A 22120-nucleotide genomic window follows, 5' to 3' on the forward strand; every position below is an offset into this window, starting at 1 on the left:
TTAAACCACCATTAATTTTAACACGCCTGCAGTGTATGTTAACACGTCTGCAGTGTTTGTTTTTAGATTTTTATTTTAAATTCAGTTGTTTCAGTTAATTTTTAGACTTGATTTAGTAGTTTTTATTCAGTGTCAGTTTGATAAAAACATTTCTATTTAATGTTTATATTATTTAGTTAGTTTTAGTGTTGGACAGAAAGTAGACTTCTGCATGTAGGCTTTTACATTAATGTGGATGCTACCATGATTACGAATAATCCTATATGAATCTTGAATAAGGATGAGTGAAAACATTACAGAGGCATGAATATCATCCCTCCCAACCCCAAAATGCTAGCCTCACCTGTTAATGTCATGGTGAGAGGTTATTATGTCATGGAGGTATGATTTTTGTGTGTATGTAACTTTCTCACTCATTTATTATTCACGATTCATTCAGCACTATCCGTAATCATGGAATCATCCACATTAATGTAGAAGTGTTTAGAAACATATTATATTCTTATTTACAATACAAGTGACTCCAAAATGACACAATACATTATTTACCATTCATTTGTATTGGGCACAAAATAATCTGAAACACAACCAAAACAAACAGCAAATGCATTCAACAAGTTTGTAGTCACAAGCTTGATGTAGTCATTACTTGATTTGAATATGGGACCAAATACTTTTTACTACTTGAATACACATAAGATAATTTGTCCCTATACTTTTGGTCCCCTAAAATGGGGAACTGTGTACATGTTGTAATTTCTAAACGGTTCGCCCGATATGGACGAACATAACTTCAAATTAAGTAAAGCTTACAGTCTGTAATTTAACCTCATAGTCATTGTATCATTTCAAATCCAAAGTGCTGGAGTACAGAGCCAACACAACAAAAAATGTGTCACAGTCCCAATACCTTTGGAGATCACTGTAGGTACAACAGATGAAAGGGGAAGATGCAAGCAGTCTATTGTAATACCTTGATGTTCCTAAACAGACTTCCTACAGTCACTGACATCTTTCTTTGAATGGGCGTCGCACATAAGCCTAATGAGTCCAAACTTTTCATAGAAGATGCATGTAAAAAAAATATATATATATATTTTTAAATGTATAGAAAAATTGGAATGTCTGACTGTTTTGCTGCTCATGATATTTTAATAAAACATTGGTTATAGGCTACTGTGTGCCTACGCTGGCAAAATAAATATCATAACCAATTGCGTTACCACTAATACCAGCTTTTGGCGAGTCTTAAATATCACCAGTAGCGCTGCTTGAAGTTGGCGCCCATTTTTTAAGGACACATCTCAAATATTTACACCCCTCCCACCTCAGCGCAAGCGAGCTGTTATAAGACAGGTAAATTACCAACCCTGGAGCCAGGTTTGGAAAATAGCAGTACCAGTCAAAAGTTTGAACACACCTACTCATTCCAGGTTTTTGTTACATTTTTTTAACTATTTTCCACATTGTAGAATAATAGTGAAGACATCCAAACTAGGAAATAACACACATGGAATCATGTAGTAACCAAAAAAGTGTTAAACAAATCAACATATATTTTATATTTGAGGTTCTTCAAAACCTTGATGACAGCTTTGCACACTCTTGGCATTCTCTCAACCAGCTTCATGAGGTAGTCACCTGGAATGCATTTCAATTAACAGGTGTGCCTTGTTAAAGGTTAATTTGTGGAATGTCTTTCCTTAATGCGTTTGAGCCAATCAATTGTGTTATAACAAGGTCGGGGGGGTATACAGAATATAGACCTATTTGGTAATATACCATATGGCAAGAACAGATCAAATTAGAAAAGAGAAACGACAGTCCATCATTACTTTAAGACATGAAGGTCAGTCAATCTGAGAATGCCAAGAGTGGGCAAAGCTGTCATCAAAGCAAAGGGTGGCTACTTTGAAGAACCTCAGATCTCAAATATATTTTGATATTTTTAACAGTTTTTTTTGGTCACTACATGATCCCATATGTATTATTTCATAGTTTTGATCACTTCACTATTATTCTACAATGTTGATAATAGTAATATGCCATACATATAAGCCATACATATAAGCCAAATGTGCCAAGCCAACAGGACTACATAGAAGAACGAACGGGTGAATGCACAGAAACAGGTGAGCTCATCTTACACATTTGGTTGTAGAATGTAAAATGTCAATGAATACAAAATGTCAGATGTAAATCAAGCCAGTTTTGAATAAGGGCATAATGATATTCATGTTTGCTCCTAGATTTTAATGGACTTCTGACAATGGGGAATCAAATGAAGGTTCTTGTGGATGTTGAGTATGGACTTTATCCACTTTGTATGATGATGATTGTGTTACTATTTTACATATACATTTCATTTAGCTGATCTTGATTCCCTCCCCCCGGCGGTGGCAGCATGACACAACAGTGAGGACACGTTAATTATCCATTGTAGGAGATGTTGATGAGATGATGTCTTATGTGAAACAGTATCCCCAGTGGCCATAAGTGCACATTGATTTTTATTGTTATTATTACAATTGAAATGGGCAATTTAAAGATCTCCCATTACTAGTCTTTTGTTTCCTTCAGATGCCCTACCCCCACCCCAGACTCTGCAAGAAGTGGAGGTTCCAGTTGTGGGGAACACAGAGTGTGACTGCCTGAATGGGGTCGGCTCAATCACAGACAACATGCTCTGTGCTGGTGTTCTGGAAGGGGTCAAGGACTCATGTCAGGTAAAGTCCATGCTAACCTATCTTCTTGTTCTCCTTGGCCTAGTTTTTCTGAAGTTTTCTGATTGAATTTCGGGAATCAGATAGTATTAAATGCATGGAAATAGTATTCATAGGGCCTCCTGAGTCGCGCAGTGGTCTAAGGCACTGCATCCCAGTGTTACAGCAGCACTACAGCCAGGGGTTCGACTCTTAGCCGTGACCGGGAGTCCCATAGGGCGGCTCACAGTTGGCCCAGCGTCGTCTGGGTTAGGGGAGGATTTGGCCAGAGGGGCTTTACTTGTCTCATAGCGTTTTAGCAACTCCTTGTGGCGGGCCAGGCACCTGCAGGCTGACTTCGCTCGGCAGTTGAATGGTGATTCCTCTGACACATTGGTGCAGCTGGCTTCCGGGTTAAGCGAGCGGGTGTTAAGAAGTGCAGCTTAGCGGGTCATGTTTCGGAGGACGCATGACTCGACCTTCGCCTCTCCCGAGCCCGTTGGAGAGTTGCAGCAATGAGACAAGATCAAAATCACGAAATTAGGGAGAAAAAGGGTGTTAAAATAGAAAAATAAATATAATTAATAGAACGGGCGTGCCCATTCAAGTCAAAGATACACCCATCCTATTTATTCTGTTTCTATGCATGAAATCTGATCAGATAACTTTTGTAGAACTGGGCCCTGTTCCAATCCATTTCCTAGAGCCTGCCTTTTAATTACTTTGAGAGACTTACCTTGCTCTATCTTCTCAGGGTGACTCAGGAGATCCAATGGTGGTTGAACAGAACTCCGTCTGGGTTTAGTCTGGTGTTGTTAGTTGGGGTTATGGCTGCGCTCGGCCTAATCTCCCTGGGGTCTACACCAGAGTGTCCAGTTACCAGTCCTGGATCAACTCCCAGATCAGCACCGACCAACCAGGCTTTGTGGAGTTTAAATCCAATGGGGAAGATGCTGACAGCAGTTACATCTGTCCTACTGTCGACCCCACTGACACAGATTCAATTTTTGATAATGGGCAGAGTTTGTTCGGCTCCCTTTATATGCTGAGCGCCTTGTTCATTATGGTGTTTCTTACCATTTTAAGAATTGATTCCTACAATCAAGGGCGGGGTTTTATTGGCAGCCTGAGTCCATGTACTATTCGTTCGGGAGATTTTTCTTTCATCGTAAAGGCTGATGTGCCCTGGGAAAACAAGAGTGGGGAAGGAGGTAACCTAATGCCTAAAGTTCTATCCAGTGTATGTGCAATTACGTCTTTGAGTTACCCCAGATCTGCTCCCCTTTTCCCTATCAATAAAGCATGGGTAACACTATATTTTAATCAGGTTCACATTTTGACCAACCCTGAAGAAGGCACTGCGTTACCGAAATGTTGGTTATGAGGTTTACCCATTAAATTGTTGGGCGCATACATAGTGCGACTTTCTTTATTTGTTATTATACAAAGCACACATTTTAACCACTACTAAGTAGTTTCTAAGTTTGTATGTACTGTACCAGTCAACTTTGGACACACCTACTCATTCCAGGTTTTTTCCCCCAACTATTTTCTACATTGTAGAATAATAGTGAAGACATCAAAACTATGAAATAACATATGAAATCATGTAGTAACCAAAACAAGTGTTAAACAAGTCAAAAAATATTTAATATTTAAGATTCTTCCCATAATGCTTGTTGACTGAACATTCCAAATTACCATGGCAATTATGCATCACAGTAGTAATGAGAACAGGACATTTCCTAAAGTAAATGTGTGTGCTTGCTAGTTTTGCGTATTTATGGTTGTGAAATAGTAGTAGCAGTGGTTGTCACGGCAGTGGTAATGGCAGTAGTTGTATTGGCAATAGGGTTTTCATAGGCTATGGATTAGTTATAGTGACATACTGTATTTTGAGGTGCTTTGTAGGTGTGTATTATAGTGGGATAGTATAGTAGGCTACAGTGAGTGCTATAGCATCATAAGCGATAGAATGTGTTTTTTAGCTCTCAAATATTTTAGTTTGAACATTCTGAAAGGGCTGTGGCAGTGATAGTGTGGAATGTTAGAGCCTGCACTCCACCATTGAAATGAATGGGGACACAAAAAGCTTTATAGTTTATGAAATATGAATGGTAGCAAAAAGTGTTGAAGCAACCTAAGTTGTGTCAGTCTGCACATTTCAATCTTGTAAAAAAGTGGAAACGCTTCAAGAGCAGTGGCGAATCAAATTGTTGCCTTTGAAGTCTCTGGAACTTTTATCCATATTTAAACAGTTATATTTCAAAAAGTACAAACAGCATCAACATTCTTTTGACGAGCAATCTAAGTTGAGTTGGTTTGGTGTTTGTAACGGTTCAAAAGCAGTGGCGAATCCAACCACTTCCCATTCAAGCATATGGAGCTTTTATGCACATTTAAAACCATTACAGTTCAAAAAGTTAAAATGGTATCACAAAGCTTTAAACAAGCAGCAGTTGATAGCTTTTATGGTTTTGGTACTAATGTTGGCAATGGAAGGCAACTTAGGAGAAGTATTAATCATTTCTAAAGTCGGCTTGGCTTTCAGCAAGCATACCTAATAAATACTTTGAAAAAAAATAATAAAACCAGAACGTCTTTAGGTAAGGAGCCTTTTCCTCACATTGTATTTGTCTCAGTTTTGAGCAGGTGAAAGGTCACATCCAGAACTACTTACAGAGCCTAGAGAAGAACATCTTGGAGAGGGAGGATCACACTGAGCTCTACCTGCTCTTTGTCAACTGCTTCCAGGTTACACAGACCTTTACAATATTACTTTACACATTAATGACATTCACATTTATATTGTAGTCATTTAGGAGATGGTCTTATCCAGAGCGACTTACAGTTAGTGCATTCATCTTAAATGCCCAGTGCAGTCAAAAATCAGTTTTTCCTGTGATTTGTGTCACACTCTACAACAGCTGATTAAACTAACACTGTAAAGTGTGAGGGTTAGTTCAAGAATAGAAAAGAGTGTTATTTTATTGTTTTATTTTCTTGGGGGGGTTTGATTGATTGATTGACTGATTGACTGTTTCTTGTATGTCAGGATTCCCTGCAGTGTTCTGGAAGTTTAGTGATGGAGGAGGGGAGAGAGCAGCAGAGGAAACTGCAGGAGGACACACTGTTCCTGGGTAGGCTAGCCAGGAAGCAGATCCCTGGAAGACTGGAGGACCCAGCTGAGTTCCTGCTGAGCATGGCTCGTCTGAGGCTCTGCCTGGGCACCGCTGCCCACCTGCTACAGAAGGCTGTGGCCCAGGGTGAGTAATATAGCAGACTGGGGATTTATTGTCACTTAAATCGTAGATTGAGCCTTTTAATCACCATTAACATAGCCTAGACTGTAGTACCATTTATTTTATGAGGTCACTTCATTGTATTTAGTCTCTTAAATGTTTTTTTTTTAAGTATACATATTTTTTATATATTTTTGCATGCATGTTTTTATGCTCCATCTTTACATAGTTGAAATTCTGTTATTAAATATGAAGTACATTTCCAGATACTGCTGGTGGGGCAGGTGATGATGTGGAGGCTCAGTACCTGTCTCAGGTGAAGGCAGTGTGTGAGTACGGAGGTAACGACTGGTTCAGAGTGTTCCTGCTGAGAGCGGTCAATAGACAGGCGGGGATAGACTGTGTCCTGGCCCTGATGCACAGATCCTCTTCCTGGGGATGGGCCTTCCCTTCAGAGGTCCTCCGACTCCAGGTACTACCAGACTGGATATTATATTATTTCTAGTTACTTACAGTGGAATTCTTTGCTATTCCATCTAGTTGAGGAAGCCTATTATGATCTCCTCTTGCATTAACCATGGTGACAGACATCCTCGAGCAAACAACATAACAATAATGAGGTACCTGCAAGATGCGAGGTTGATCATGATCATCCTATCAAATTAAATTAATAATAAATATTTGTTGGCCAAATGCTGTCCACACTTTATAGGCACTTACACATCCTACTTTCACATTTTGGGTTTCTCAGAGGCTGATTCCAGCAGAGGTGGACCGGTTCCTGTGCTGTGGTCCGTCATACCAGGCCCTGAGGGACGGGGTGACTCAGGCCCTGCTAGACGCTCATACTGACCCCCTTCGGACAACGCTGCAGGTCAGCGTCCTTACCACACATCCCTGGAACATAGAGATGTAGTTTATCACAGTGTTCTAAAAAATAGTGTTCTAATGGTGTTACCCTCTTTACATTGTACGTCTTTTTGATAAAAGCGTCTGCTAAATGACAAAAATGTTCTTTGTAATGTCAAAGCTGCGACATTGGAGAAAGACACAAACAAGCTAAAGGGGACAGTCAATAAGATTGAAACCTAAGTTAATGAACTTAAAAAGGAGAACATCATTCTGAGAGAAGCCTTACTTGACATACAGACTAGATCCATTAGAGAGAATCTTTTTAATTAATCTTTTTTTACTTTTTAATGGTACGTTTACAAACATATATTTTGATAAATAGAATTGAAACTTGTGTCTCATTATGGTAAGTGGTGAAATAAATTTGGCCAGTTCTAATTTTTATGGCTTATAAATAATAAGAAAAGACGATCAGTATTTACCTGGCTAAAAGAGAAGGGATATAATATCTATTGTTTACAGGAAACTCATTCAACAATTTTAGATGAAGTTTTGTGGAAAAGGGACTGGGGGGTGAAATATATTTCTCCCATGGGCAAAGAAATTAAAAAAGGGTGATGATATTAATTAAGAGTCATTTTGATCCAAATGTACAAATTGTCCAAACAGATCATCAAGGTAGTTGGATTATTTTAAATATGTTATTGGACAATAAACAGACATGGCTTATTAACCTATACGGTCCAAATAATGAAGCTTCTTTGAAAATATATATAAGAATTTATCAACTCTACAAGCAACACTAGACTCTTATTGTTTTGGTGAGGGATTTTAATACGGTTTTAAAAACCTCTATGGACCATAAAGGAAATCACACTACAAAACTATCACCCGCAGGCACTTAAGGAAATCATGAATGTCATGGATATATTGGAATTAGTGGGTATATGGAGGCTTAAATACCCTGACCAAGTGAGATACACATGGCGGAGGCTTAATCAAGCTAGTCGTCTTGATTACTTTCTTATGTCATTCTCTTTAGCACCACAAGTTTTAAAAAGTGTTGATAGGGGACAGAATGTGGTCGGATCATCACATCATTGGCATATATATTACTCTTACAGAATTTCCACGTGGGCGAGGATATTGGAAATTTAATCAAAGCCTACTGGATGATAACTTGTTTATAACTAGGACTATAACTAGGAGAATAATTTATAACGGACTTTTTCCGACATAACATAGGTACAGCAGATCCCCTTATTGTATGGAACACTTTTAAATGTGCCTTTAGAGGCAATGCAATTCAGTACTCATCTGTAAAACAAAAGCAATTTAGATCAAAACGGTCCATATTAATAAAGGAAATTGAAGGACTAACAGTACAGTTTGATAGCAATAAAAACTGTACCATAGAAGCACAGAATAAGTTAGAGGAAAAACAAAAAGAAATGGAGGAACTTATTCAAGAAAGATCCAGTGTAATATATTTTAAAAATAAAGCGAACTGGATGGAATACGGGGAAAAATACACAAAATGATTTTTCAATCTTCAACATAGAAATGCTACCAATTTTTGGTTACAAATGATGGAGTCAAGCATGATTAGCCAAATTATATTTTGAATTAGGAAGTAAAGTACTTTAAGAATATATTTTCATTTCATCCCCACTAACCGGAGCTAATTGTATGGATTTTTTCCCTATTAATAATGTCAAATTACATCTGTACAGAAAGACTCATATGAAAGCCAAATTACAGAGGAGGAACTTCTTAATGCAATTGAAGCCTTTAAGGATGGGAAAACTCCAGGGCTGGATGGCATACCAGTGGAAGTATACCAACCTTTTTTATATATACTCAGAGGACCATTATTAGCATGTTTTAACCACCTATATAAATGATAGATTATCAGACATGCAACAAGAAGATCTGATTTCATTATTATTGAAGCAGGATCCAAGTGGTATATATAAAGATCCAGTCCATAAAAAAAATTGGAGGTCTCTTACACTTCAGTGTTGTGATGCAAATATTAGCTAGCTAAATGCTTGGTGCATAGATTAAAAATGTATTGTCAGATATTATTAATCCTAATCAGACAGTTTTTTTTTACATGGACAATACATTATAAGACAAGTACTGGAAACAATATAATACTATGAAATATCGGGGATACCAGGCCTGGTTTTCATAGCTGATTTTGAAAAGGTTTTTGATAAAGTACGACTGCCGTTTATATATAGATGCCTAGAATATTTCAATTTTGGAGAATCTTATAAAATGGGTTGAAGTTATGTATAGTAACCCTATGTGTAAAATAGTAAATAATGGCTACATCTCAGAAAGTTTTAAACTATCAAGAGAAGTAAAACAAGGTTGTCCACTATTGTCATATCTATTTATTATTGCCATCGAAATGTTAGCTGTTAAAATTAGATTCAACAATAATATTAAGGGATTAGAAATCCGTGGCTTAAAAACAAAGGTGTCATTGTACGCTGATGATTCATGTTTTCTTTTAAAACCACAATTAGAATCCATCCACAGCCTCATAGAGGATCTAGATACTTTTGCTAACCTCTCTGGATTAAAACCAAATTACGATAAGAAATGCGTACTGCGTATTGCATCCTGGATCACACCAAAAAAAACTTTTACATTACTGTGTAGTTTACCAATAAAATGGTCTGACGGGGATGTGGACATACTCAGTATACAAATCCCGAAAGAAAGAAATGATCTCACTCCAATACATGTTTATAGAAAGTTAGCAAAAATAGATAAGCTCTTGCTACCATGGAAAGGAAAAAACCTGTCTATTTGTGGAAAATCACTTTAGTCATATCACAGTTGACCTATTTGCTTATGGTTTTGCCTACACCAAGTGACCTGCTTTTTAAATTATATGAACAAAAATATTCAGGGCAAAATGAAAAGGGCCTATTTATATAACGAATATGAATTCGGAGGGTAGAAATTATGAAATATTAAAGCATTAGAACTCTCACTAAAGGCATCAGTCATTCAAAGTTATGTTTAAATACAAAATGGTTCTCTATTAAATTGGTAGGAATGTCTCACACCATGTTCAAGAATGACCTTTATTCAGATTACAACTGCTCACTTTCGGTTGTTTGAAAACGAAATAATCTCCAAAATATCGTTTTTTTTAAACAAGCCTTAGAAAGTTGGTTGCAATTTCAGTTTAATCCACCTGAAAAGACAGATCAAGAGTAAAAAAAAATATATATATAATTTTTGTAAATGACATCATAAATATGACTCGTTGAGTTATGTCACACATGCAGCTAACACAGATATATGGAAATACGCCGCAGCCCGTCTGGTGTTCAACCTTCCCAAGTTCTCTCACGTCACCCCGCTCCTCCGCTCTCTCCACTGGCTTCCAGTTGAAGCTCGCATCCGCTACAAGACCATGGTGCTTGCCTACGGAGCTGTGAGGGGAACGGCACCTCAGTACCTCCAGGCTCTGATCAGGCCCTACACCCAAACAAGGGCACTGCGTTCATCCACCTCTGGCCTGCTCGCCTCCCTACCACTGAGGAAGTACAGTTCCCGCTCAGCCCAGTCAAAACTGTTCGCTGCTCTGGCCCCCAATGGTGGAACAAACTCCCCACGACGCCAGGACAGCGGAGTCAATCACCACCTTCCGGAGACACCTGAAACCCCACCTCTTTAAGGAATACCTAGGATAGGATAAAGTAATCCTTCTCACCCCCCCCCTTAAAAGATTTAGATGCACTATTGTAAAGTGGCTGTTCCACTGGATGTCATAAGGTGAATGCACCAATTTGTAAGTCGCTCTGGATAAGAGCGTCTGCTAAATGACTTAAATGTAAATGTAAATGTAAATGTAAATGAAATGTCTTCCCTACCCAAAATTACAACCAACTAATTGCAGCATGACCACAAAAATGAACGAGGCAAGTAGAAGGGGGAAAAAGTAAGGAACTTGTCTGTCGGCCCTGCATTAAAGACCATAAATGGTTAAAGAAAATTGTACATTAATTGTTTGTTTCATTGAACAATAATGGGAAACAGTGTTTAAACCCTTTATTTACAATGAAGATCTGTGAAGTTATTTAGATTTTTACAAAATATCTTAGAAAGACAGGGCTTATATATGTATGTATATGTATGTATATATGAGTATATGCATGAATGTTTATGTATGCATATGTATATGATTGGGTATGTACATTATGTATGTATGTTTATGGATATACAGTTGAAGTCAGAAGTTTACATACACCTTAGCCAAATACATTTAAACTCAGTTTTTTACAATTCCTGACATTTAATCCTAGTAAGAATTATCTGTCTTAGGTCAGATATCACCACTTTATTTTCAGAATGTGAAATGTCAGGATAATAGTAGAGAGAATGATTTACTTCAGCTTTTATTTCTTTCATCGCATTCCCAGTGGGTCAGAAGTTACAAACACTCAATTAGTATTTATTAGCATGATTGAGGTCAGGGCTTTGTGATGGCCACTCCAATACCTTGACTTTGTTGTCCTTAAGCCATTTTGCCACATTTGGAAGTATGCTTCGGGTCATTCTCCATTTGGAAGACCCATTTGCGACCAAGCTTTAACTGATGTCTTGAGATGTTGCTTCAATATATCCACATAATTTTGCTGCCTCATGATGCCATCTATTTTGTGAAGTGCACCAGTCCCTCCTGCTGCAAAGCACCCCCACAACATGATGCTGCCACCCCCATGCTTCACGGTTGGGATGGTGTTCTTTGGCTTGCAAGCCTCCCCCTTTTTCCTCCAAACATAACGATGAACATTATGGCCAAACAGTTCTATTTTTGTTTCATCAGACCAGAGGACACCAAAAAGTATGATCTTTGTCCCCATGTGCAGTTGCAAACCGTAGTCTGGCATTTTTTCTGGCAGTTTTGGAGCAGTGGCTTCTTTCCTTGCTGAGCGGCCTTTTCTCTGAGGTCTTGGCTGAATTCATTTGATTTTCCCATGATGTCAAGCAAAGAGGCACTGAGTTTGAAGGTTAGTCCTTGAAATACATCCACGGGTTCTCCTCCAATTGAATTAAATGATGTCAATTTGCCTATCAAAATCTTCTAAAGCCATTACATTTTCTGTAATTTTCCAAGGTTTTAATGGCACAGTGAACTTTGTATGTAAACCTCTGACCCACTGGAATTGTGATACAGTGAATTATTATAAGTTAAATAATCTGTCTGTAAACAATTTTTGGAAAAATGACTTGTGTCATGCACAAAGTAGATGTCCTAACCGACTTGCCAAAACTATAGTTTGTTAACAACAAATATGTGGAGTAGTTGAAAAACAAGTTTTAATGACTCCAACCTAAGTGTATGTAAACTTCTAACTTCAACTGTATATATTTACCCCCAAAAATATATGGGGGATTGGAAATGATGCAGACAATTACATTGATGGAAGCAACAATCTTTCCGCAATATTAAAGCTGATCGACCTCTGGTGCATTCAAGCATTTAAGATAATCACTGACTGACTGTGTTCTGTTTCTTTTATAGAATCTGAGCTGCTCCAGAGCTTCAGCCCAAGTTCTCCTAGTCCTAGCTTTGTTCAGACAGGTCACCTGTCGCTTCGCATCACCTGATTTCAAAAATCACCCTACTCCACAGGTGACCATTCTCAATTTATAGTAAACTCTAGGAAGTTTCCTGGACACAGATTCAAAGCATTCTAAATGGAGATTCTCCATCGAACGTTCTTATTAGTCCAGGACTAAGGTCAATCTGTGCCTGGGAAACTGTCCCTTATTGTTATAAACTCATGTGGTATGAAATTTATTTTTCCCCCTGCCTTCTCCTTACAGGAGACAAGGAAACTGGATGACTTCCTGAAACACAGCCTACCAGGTGAATTCAGAGAGCTCTGCACAGCGCTGTTATCAAATCAGATAGGTGGACTCCAGATCTCCCAGATTGTCCCACCTCAACGGCGCCTCCTTTTGGAGCTCCTGGTCCATGCATACGCTGTGCTCCTCAGTGGGACTACACTGCTGGCTCCACTCCACCAGATAGCCTCCCAGCCTCAAAATATGACGGTGAGGCACTCTTTTCTCTGATACACTGAATCCCAAATTAACCCCCAGCCCCTGCCCCCTTGGCACTTGTGACTAAGGGGTAAGGGATATCTCTACAAGTGGGGTAGGGGCTGGGGTTGATACTGTAATAAGATAATTGAGGCGATTAACCAGTTGTCCCACAGGGCTCCTATTTGCCCACCATGCCAGATGATCACACTAGTGAGGCACGCCAGTGGATGACTAAAGAGAACAAAATCAAGATGTACTGTAAGTATTTGCTGGTAAATGTATTCTCGTATTGCATTTGACATCATCATCACTTGATGATATGCAGTAGTACTTAATCGTTTTACTATTTTGATTGCAGTTTGTGCCAACGGTCATGCGTGTTTTGTTGGAGAGGTGAGAGATATTTTCTTGTTTATTTTGTAGGTATCTCATTTAGCAGTTTCTTCCTATAAATTTGACTCTGTTCTTCTTCCTTATCTTAGTGCGGGAAACCAGTGGCAACATCCAAATGCCTTGACTGCGGTGTTCCAGTTGGTGGTGTTGGTCATAACCCAGTTGATGGATTTACTGCTGCTCAACAAAGGTCCTTTGCTTAACCGTCTCTCCCAATATACAACTGAGAAATCTAGTTTATGAGTTAATGCCACATTGACCTTTGACCTCTGTGTGTGAATTTAGTGTGGGGGATCAGACCAGGACTGGTCATATTTTGGGAGAGGCTTATCGTAGGGCTGAGGCCCCAGAGAGACAGATGTCACCAGCCCAGTCCAGTATCCTTCGGCTGCTCAACCACCTGGCCATGCTGCAAGGGACCATCAAAAACTACCAGGTAAGGCCCGACCATTATCTCAAGCTAACATCAAGTAGTTGGAATAGGCATCACAAGAAACCTGTGCTCGGATGTACATTGATCACTTCTGGACAATATCTCAAGGAATTATCAACTGTTGAAATGGGCATAAAGCCATTATGTCGGTTAAGTAAAGTGCGTGATAAAAAATAATGTTTCTTTGTCTGTGCAGGCAGTCAGTCAGATGGTCCATCCTGGTGTCCAAGATGTCCTGGGGTTCATGTGGAGCCACCTTGAGAAGGACATGGAGGTGCTGGGTCGGACACTGGATCAGAACATGGACAACACGGCTGTTATAATTCATCTGGTTCTCCAAGCCTGTCTGGAGTTCACTGCAGGTGATTACACTTTTCTTCCATGTTGTTTTAATAAATAGTTCCTACAAATAGTTTTACAAATATTATATAAAAAATATAGATAAAATATTCCCCACAATTCTTACAAAGAAATGTCCAAAATATTGTCATGTAATGGTTGCACCTCAGAGTATTTGAGTGAGTTTGTGACTTCAGCTGAACCAGGTTATCGCCACACAAGACCTGACCTGTCCTCTCGACATGGACGGGAACAGTGGGAGAAACTGGTCTGTGATGCAGTTATCAACCCAATAATCCAGGTATGGTCCAACAGGGATTAGTTTAGGCTTCTGGTAAACACTTTATTTGAAGGTTTGCAGGGTACGTACATAAGGACTTCATAACACAGTCATACAGTATTCCTGGTGAAGGACTATACTGATTTGGGACACTAAACTACGTCCAATCTTTTTATTGTACCTACTAACCCACCCATTTGATCTCCAGCATCTAAGGAGGAAACTGGCTGAAGCTCAAGTCAGTATCAGTGCAGATGACAGGCTGGGTGGAAGCCCACTGATGAGACTGCTCTATGCGGACCCCCGACCCATGCTGCCCCTGCTGCCCTCCCTCTCAGACTGCCCCACACACCACTCCTCCTTCTGGAGCCTGTCTGAAACCCTCACTGTGGAGCACTTCTCTCAGAGAGTGGACCAGGAGCAGGGAAGCAACACCGTACCCCTCCTAAAACTCTTCCTAAAGAAGGTAACTGGAAATGAAACTGATCAAGAATGGGATTCAAAAGACGAAATCACTCCATTTCATTATATTGACCTTCATCATGTGACATTATGTTGTCCACATTATTACCTGTTTATAGAGAATGGAGTATGTTATGTGAGAGTTTCCATACTTGTCAGTGTGCTTAAAGACATGTTTGTCTGTGTATGTATTTGTGTTTGTCCACTGTAGGTGCTGTGTGTGAGACAGCTCCACCATCTACCAGAGCTGGCTGCCTTACAGGCTGACTTGTCCAGAATGTTTCCCCTGACAGCTGAGATGACCAGTCAGAGCATTGCCCAGGTGTTGCAGCACATACCAACAGGTATGTGGGAGTTTTTATTCAGGTTGATCAATCAATCAACCACTCAATCAATGAGTCACCAAACTATACCACTGTAGGGTACCAGAAGAAAGTGCTGCTTGGGAGAATGAAGGTCTTCATGAATGTGTGGAACTGCCTTAGGATGGACGTGGCCAACAATGGTATGTACAGAAAGCACATTTATTCCCCACTATATACTAACCACTGTTTTGTGTCAGTGTACGGGGTATCTATGTGTATGGGGAATCTTGTCGGATAAAATAGTCCTGTCTTTTACCTTTATTTAACTAGGCAAGTCAGTTAAGAACAAATTCTTATTTTCAATGACAGCCTAGGAACAGTGGGTTAACTGCCTTGTTCGGAGCCAGAATAACAGATTTGTATTTTTACCATGTCAGCTCGAGGATTCGAATTTGCAACCTTTCGGTTACTAGTCCAACGCTTTAACCACTAGGCTACCTGCCGCCCCATCTAACTCTGTGTCTTGATGTGTGTGTACTGTGTGTTTATCGCATGTGTTTTGAGCAGCAGATTTAGGTGTAACACCACAGGTTTGTGAGAAGGAGCTGACCATGGAGAGCTCTGGGGAGTTCCTGTCACCCTGTCGTCACGGTCCAGGGTCCTGCCTCCAGATTCTGGTCAAATTCCTGTTAGAGACTCACAACAGCTTGGTCAGAGAGGTTAGGAGACTCAGTCACCATGACAACAGGTTAGTCACACCTACCAAACTTCTACTTTTGATCATTTGATTGGCTAATATATGGACCTTGCGACTTTGATAGGCTTTGAAGACTCTGTATTCAAAAATCATCTCAGACTGAGTAGGAGCTGATCTAGGTTGAGTTTCTCCATTTAAATCATTATGATTAACATCAGCACTCCTACTCTGAGTCACTCCTACTCATCAGCACTCCTATTCCTACTCTGAGTTACTTTATGAATATTGGCACTGGTTCCCCATCCCATTCATTATGATTTAAAAGTCTAAACTGATCCTAGACCAGCACTCCTGCTCTGAAACTGATCCTAGACTGGGCCCTGAATCTTAACTGTGAGATGTTTTTCTTACACCCCTGCAGTGCCTACAGTGTACCTCTGGAGGGGGTGTCAGAGACACAGTTGACCCTGTGCCACCCTGAGAGGGAGCTGCTCCCCCTGGTGTTATCCCACTGTCATTACACCCTGAGGACACGCAGGGAGACAGACAGCAGCTACAACCTGATGGACATCCAGGCACAACTGGCCCGCCGCTTCCTAGCTGGGAAACCAAGCATCCAAGCCGTAAGAGACAAAACTTTGTGATATCATATTTATACAATTATTGTGCCATTGTTCTCCTTTAGTATATATATATATATATATATATATATATATATATATTACATTTTTCCATTGACATTTTAGTCATTTAGCAGACGCTCTTATCTAGTGCGACTTACAGTTCCTTTGTGCGTTCGTCTTAAAGTGATGCTCAAGAACTTTTGTATAATTTCAGCCGGTAGTTTTGAAAGGGGTGCTCACGAGCCAAAGCGGGTCCGTGTTTTTTTGTGTACTACCACGTCATTCAATTGTGTATTACGTCATCCATTTCGTATGATATGTTACGTGCTGCAAACATATATATATTTTGCAACATATATAGCAATTCCTATGATATGTTACGAATCCAATTCGTACAATATGTTACGAAGTTGTTGTGCTTAAGATCCAGGAATGCATCTTTAAGATAGCTAGGTAAGACAACCACATACTGTATAACAGTCATAGTAAGTAGTTTTCCCCTGTAAAGTCGTTATCAGCAAAGGCAATGCTAGTAGGAAAATTAATTGACATTTTTTTTACTTTAGAAAATACATTTACAGTAGCAGGTATACTAACCAGGCATGTATTTGCAGGACACCTCAAGATACTTGAACAGATATCAGCAAGACTTCTCAGTAGTCCTTGATGAAGTCAGGGCTAAGATACCTCAGGTAAACATACGTTTGCGCTCAGTTTAAGACTGTATCCTTTTTTTAAAGCATTGAAGTCATGCCCAGCCCCCATGGATTCAATACCAACCAAGTATGTACGCACACAGGAGTTTTCCCCAGTGGAGTTTGAAAGGGCCATTTTGTTTCAAGGTCAAATTCCTAAACCCACCATACTCCACTCTGTTTCCATTCACTGAGCTGGGAGGTAGTTAGTCTCCCAGGCTATGTGTCACTGTGTCCAGCTCTCTGCTTACAGTTGTTCTGTCTCTTTGTTTGTCATTCCATCTGTTGTCCTGTCTGTCAGGAGTCACTGAAGGGCTCCGTTAGCTGTGCTATGAGGACAGGACTGCGTTCATACACTGACGTGTGTGACGCTGTGTTTGCGGTGGAGATTGGCCTGCGGTTCCTGGGGAAGACTAGCGGAGTGCCACAAGCCCCACTCTTGTCCTACCTGACTGAGTCTCTCAAGATGGGCCCACAGATCTCTAGCAGTGTAGCCAAGGTAGAGTAACTCTTAACTCCAGCAATATCTCCACCTAATGCCCAGAGATGCAGTAATTCGTGTTTATTCCTTGTATCTATTTTTGTCCAGGTAGATTATGCATGTGCTCTCCTCATGACTCCCATTCCTAAGGCACAAATATACTACTATATGTCAAATATATGTTATAGAGAGACCACTATTACAGAGGTCCCCCTGCTTTGGCCCTTTTGACTGTAACCCTCTCACATATCTCTGTCCCAGGTCCTTGGAGAGAGCAGACTGGAACACAGCACATTCACCTGGCAGCTCCTTACCTCCTGGAAGTCTGAGCTGATGCTGAGCAGAGGACAGGTGAGTTAACATATAGCCCATACCTGTTTCTCCACAGGTGAGTTAACATATAGCCTATACCTGTTTCTCCACAGGTGAGTTAACATATAGCCTATACCTGTTTCTCCACAGGTGAGTTAACATATGCAGTACACATCAAATTGGCCAGCATCGATTTTTCAGTGTGACATTTCTAGTGTTGATTCAGGCGTTCTGTAAGAGTGGAGTTAACACGCAGTGGTGTAAAATAACCCCCAGTGTTGGTGTTAACAACCAGAGTTATTGTTTTACACTGTGGAGAGTAAAACAGTCATGCAGTTAGTTACATATACCAGTTCTAATCATAACAATAAGTGAGTTGAAATTATCCCTACTGATCTTTTCATATCAATGAATCTGTGGATAGACCGATTCCAAATCACTTTTAAAGACCAAACCAACAATACACATTCTGTCAGTGAAGTGAAACACCCCCTCTATGACCACATTTGGTAGTTTGTCAACCCTTTCACCCACCTGACCCTTGACCTCTGTTAACCACCTCTGGTTGACCTCAGGTACCACATGCAGGCGGTCAGCCTCCGTCTGAGCTGTAAATCCAGGCAACGAGTGACATTGGACATGGCAGGCGTTGAATCAAAAACAAATGTTGATTAAAAAAACAGAATTTCTGTTTATTATAATAATAATGGGATTTATATAGCGCTTTACTAAGACTCACATATGCTTGTTTGAATCTCAGATGGTACTCCTTGTAGATACTGTAGCTTAATTCATGTGCATTTCATTTATTTTTCGTTTGCTTTTCTTATTTAACTCTGCATTGTTGAGAAAGAGCTTCTAAGTTGGCATTTCACTGTCAGGTTTACACCTGTTGTATTCGCCGTTTGTGACAAATACAATTTAATTAGATTCATAATTTGATTTAATGAAAAGCGAGTCTTGTTCTCCTCTTCTGATGATGTGAGTCAGAGATTTAATCTGATCTCGGATCTGTTTTTCTATTCCTAATTATATCACTTATATCACTGTGATTTATCTTGTGCTTGCTGCATATGGATGTCATGTGTTTGCAGGACCCGTTCCAGAGGCTGCCATCAGAGTTCCAGCAGAAGTTATCCGAGGAGGAGAGGAGAGAGCTGAGGGTCTTCTTCAGTGGGACAAACATCGACATACTCTCCCTGGAGCTGCATGAAATCCTCCTCCTGAAGACCAACACTCAGGCTTTTTCCGACCAGGCTTATCTACCACATTGGGAGTAAGAGCCCATTTTGTATTACATTTTTTTTTTTTAATGCATTATTATACAGAGCAGAGCTAGTGGGAAAGATGGTTAACACTGAGAGATGTGTGTGCTGCATTGTTTGCTGTTTGGGGTTTTAGGCTGGGTTTCTGTACAGCACTTTGAGATATCAGCTGATGTACGAAGGGCTATATAAATAAATTTGATTTGATTTGATTTTGATTATGTAGACTACCTAGGTCACAGTGGGGTTAAGGGCCGTTTTGGCTGCTTTCTGCTTTTGTCGTCAACACATTGGCAATCCAGCTCTCACCATTTTTTATGGTCATGAACAGTAACTGACAAAACAAACCTCTTATGTAATTAACAGTAACTGACTAAACAAACCTCTTATGGTCATTAACAGTAACTGACAAAACAAACAAAGACACTAACCATTTGTGGCTGAATGAAGAATTGGCATGGCCTGGCCACACTGGCCACACTTTGATGTTTAGACTAGAGGAATCTGTCAATCTGTTTATATGGACACTTTCAATCCCAATAAAGCAGGAGCAAACACTGAGAGACACATCCCCTTTTGACTCCTAGGGGCCAGAAGGGTCTGGGGTGTGATGCTTACCGGCGCCCATCTGTCAGTGGAAAGGGACTTAAGTGATATACACTCAGCCGGCACAGGTCACCCCTGCCCCCTTACTAAACCAGCAGCTGGGGCTAGGGACTGAATAGGAATGCAGTGTGTGGTGAGGACAATGGGGTTGCAATGCTAACTGTTGCCTCCTCTCTTCCCCTCCTTCCTGTGTGTGTGTGTGTGTGTGTGTGTGTGTGTGTGTGTGTGTGTGTGTGTGTGTGTGTGTGTGTGTGTGTGTGTCCCACAGCATCAGGTCTACTCTAGACAACCATCTGGATAAGAAGAGACTCCCACCCATGCCTGGGCTTGACTCGCTACCGGAGGACATCACTTTGGACAAAGGGGCAGATATGTGGAGAATGGCTGTAGAGTTTAGAAAGAGATAAGAAGAGGATGCTGGTTTTGATGGTTGTTTATTATATGTGTATTTTTACATTGTGGCTTAACAGAGTTTGATTATTCAGCAAATATAAAGTTTGAATCCAAACAAGGACCAATTATGTGCCCTTGAGCAAGGCACTTTAACTTAATTGCTCCTGTAAGTCGTGCTGAATAAGAGTGTCTGCCAAATGTCTGCTAAAATGTCAAATGTAATTATGATTTTTTCCTCGCTAATGATTACAAATTAGGCTATCTCTAGTTCCTTGGCTAACTTCATATAGGCAATTATTCCCACAGTCTTGTGTGAATATTGTCCATTATCTCTAAAGACCCTGTACTAGTTTACACCCATTCAACCTTTGACCAACAGTAAAAAATGGGTTTCTAGTAGCCTGTATGTTTTTATGCGTTGTTGGACCACGAAAATAAAGATGTTCTATTACAGCGAGTAACATTATATTGTCTATTTTACTTGTTTTCATATGTTCTACTTGAAAATATATATATAAATGAAACAAATGTTCAAATTACCATAAACCTTGTTGAAACGTGCGTTAGTTAGTGCTCCCATGAATTAAAGTAAACTAATTTAAAGCTTATTTTTCGCTTTCTGGTTTGTTAAAATGTTATATCGTGACAACTGGGGCTGGGAAGGACGCAGGTGGTGGGGGTCACACCCCCCTCTTGCTAAGTCAACCAAACAGTGCGTTTGGGGCACGCCCCGTTAGCCACTGCACTGCTAACCGACATCTCCACTCCACCTATCAGATCCTCTGGATTTCCAGGACGTTGTGTTTTTACCGCCAATCACAGTTCTCAGTAGGATGAGTTCTTGTGTTTTCTGGTTGCCACAGAGAAGATGTTGCGGGTATTATTGTCACTCACTCTTTGCTTTGATGGAGCAAGTTCACGGAATATTTATACGGAGCTGTGGTAACGAAGGACTATCGTATCTGACCGTTTGTAGCTAGCTAGCTACTATAGTGGATTTATTGATTTTTTTTCGCTTCGTAGCCAACATGTTGGTTTTCGCTTATTATGTGTAGAAAGATGAGCGCACGCTAACTTAAGCTAGCTAGCCAGCCAGCCTAGTGCGCCACACACAGAAGGTTAGGCTGCATATAAATACTCATTTTAGGTATCAACCACTTGTTCAAACTAGCTTCTAGCAGACCCACTTGACAGGCTACGTTAGCTCTTGGCTTTTAGGTAGCTACTGTTAACGTGTGTTGATTTAATAAATCAGTGCCACCAAGACATACTGTAGCTATTCTAACTGAAACGTCACCATTGGCTTTGGAGTAATTTGCGATAACACAAGCAAGGTAAGTTTGCATGGCCGACTTTACGCTTATTTGTGTTTTTTAAAATCTTTGGTTCTCCTTATCACCCGTATTTTCACCCCCCCCCACTTCGCACAACCAACCTATATCCTACACACTGATTCCATCGAAACATTGTAGCCAACGATATGATAGCTATCTGAAATCATGTTACACTGTTCCACTAATGTTAAGCAGGACTACAAGCTAGATAGATCTTGAGGCAAAGTGTCACATTTTGTCAATCCCAGGTGAACGGCATAACCATGATTGTCCATCTGCATTGTATCTGCCTAGGAAGAAGTCTAAAACATTGAAATAGATTTAATTGGGAATGGAGTGAATGTGGTTGAGGTGTGAATTCAATTAAAGTATTACTGTTATCTGAGTGTTACGGTTGTGACTGTTGCCTAGGGCAACTAACAGCTGAAGAGGAAGTGGTTGACTGCATCTGCTCCTCTTAACTTGATCAACCTGCACCAAATCAGTTCTTTTACAATAGTTGTGTGTGTGTGTCCCTTTTTGAATGTCCATGTGTATCATGACTCTTCCTCTCTCCCTCTAACAGGCCTTGTCAGGATGCACACTACCCGTAGCCCGTCGTCCATCCAGGCTGGAGGAACAGGGG

General features: G+C 40.2%; 2 protein-coding genes across 11 annotated transcripts in view; both read left to right on the forward strand.

The window, feature by feature from the left end:
- rnf213b (ring finger protein 213b) overlaps nucleotides 1–20627 on the forward strand; it is a 68349-nt gene extending 47722 nt beyond the window's left edge. For 5 of the 9 annotated variants that reach the window (XM_035792363.2, XM_035792382.2, XM_035792392.2 and 2 more), the window contains 22 exons: nucleotides 5345–5456; nucleotides 5758–5968; nucleotides 6211–6416; nucleotides 6696–6818; nucleotides 12351–12461; nucleotides 12656–12886; nucleotides 13051–13135; nucleotides 13236–13270; nucleotides 13360–13460; nucleotides 13556–13706; nucleotides 13900–14065; nucleotides 14240–14343; nucleotides 14531–14788; nucleotides 14996–15128; nucleotides 15206–15289; nucleotides 15657–15837; nucleotides 16208–16409; nucleotides 17024–17101; nucleotides 17406–17603; nucleotides 17847–17936; nucleotides 18992–19173; nucleotides 20037–20627. In XM_035792363.2, coding sequence (XP_035648256.1) covers nucleotides 5345–5456; nucleotides 5758–5968; nucleotides 6211–6416; nucleotides 6696–6818; nucleotides 12351–12461; nucleotides 12656–12886; nucleotides 13051–13135; nucleotides 13236–13270; nucleotides 13360–13460; nucleotides 13556–13706; nucleotides 13900–14065; nucleotides 14240–14343; nucleotides 14531–14788; nucleotides 14996–15128; nucleotides 15206–15289; nucleotides 15657–15837; nucleotides 16208–16409; nucleotides 17024–17101; nucleotides 17406–17603; nucleotides 17847–17936; nucleotides 18992–19173; nucleotides 20037–20175 — 3181 coding nt within the window. In that variant the 3' untranslated portion in view covers nucleotides 20176–20627. Of the gene's footprint in view, nucleotides 1–2085; nucleotides 2133–2249; nucleotides 2416–2580; nucleotides 2727–3456; nucleotides 4114–5344; nucleotides 5457–5757; nucleotides 5969–6210; nucleotides 6417–6695; nucleotides 6819–12350; nucleotides 12462–12655; nucleotides 12887–13050; nucleotides 13136–13235; nucleotides 13271–13359; nucleotides 13461–13555; nucleotides 13707–13899; nucleotides 14066–14239; nucleotides 14344–14530; nucleotides 14789–14995; nucleotides 15129–15205; nucleotides 15290–15656; nucleotides 15838–16207; nucleotides 16410–17023; nucleotides 17102–17405; nucleotides 17604–17846; nucleotides 17937–18991; nucleotides 19174–20036 lie in introns of those variants that run through there. The other 4 variants (XR_004828436.2, XR_004828433.2, XM_035792415.2 and 1 more) reach the window with 4 other exon arrangements.
- Nucleotides 20628–20986: 359 nt separating this feature from the next.
- Nucleotides 20987–22120, forward strand: part of cep131 (centrosomal protein 131) — a 52798-nt gene continuing 51664 nt past the window's right edge. The window contains exons 1-2 of one of the 2 annotated variants that reach the window (XM_035792431.2): nucleotides 20987–21495; nucleotides 22061–22120. The exon at nucleotides 22061–22120 is cut by the window's right edge and continues 137 nt beyond it. In XM_035792431.2, the coding sequence (XP_035648324.1) occupies nucleotides 22072–22120 (49 nt within the window). In that variant the 5' untranslated portion in view covers nucleotides 20987–21495; nucleotides 22061–22071. The remainder of the gene's footprint in view (nucleotides 21496–22060) is intronic. The other variant, XM_035792439.2, reaches the window with a different exon arrangement.

This window comes from Oncorhynchus keta, chromosome 2 (assembly GCF_023373465.1).
Source record: "Oncorhynchus keta strain PuntledgeMale-10-30-2019 chromosome 2, Oket_V2, whole genome shotgun sequence".
NCBI lineage: Eukaryota > Metazoa > Chordata > Actinopteri > Salmoniformes > Salmonidae > Oncorhynchus > Oncorhynchus keta.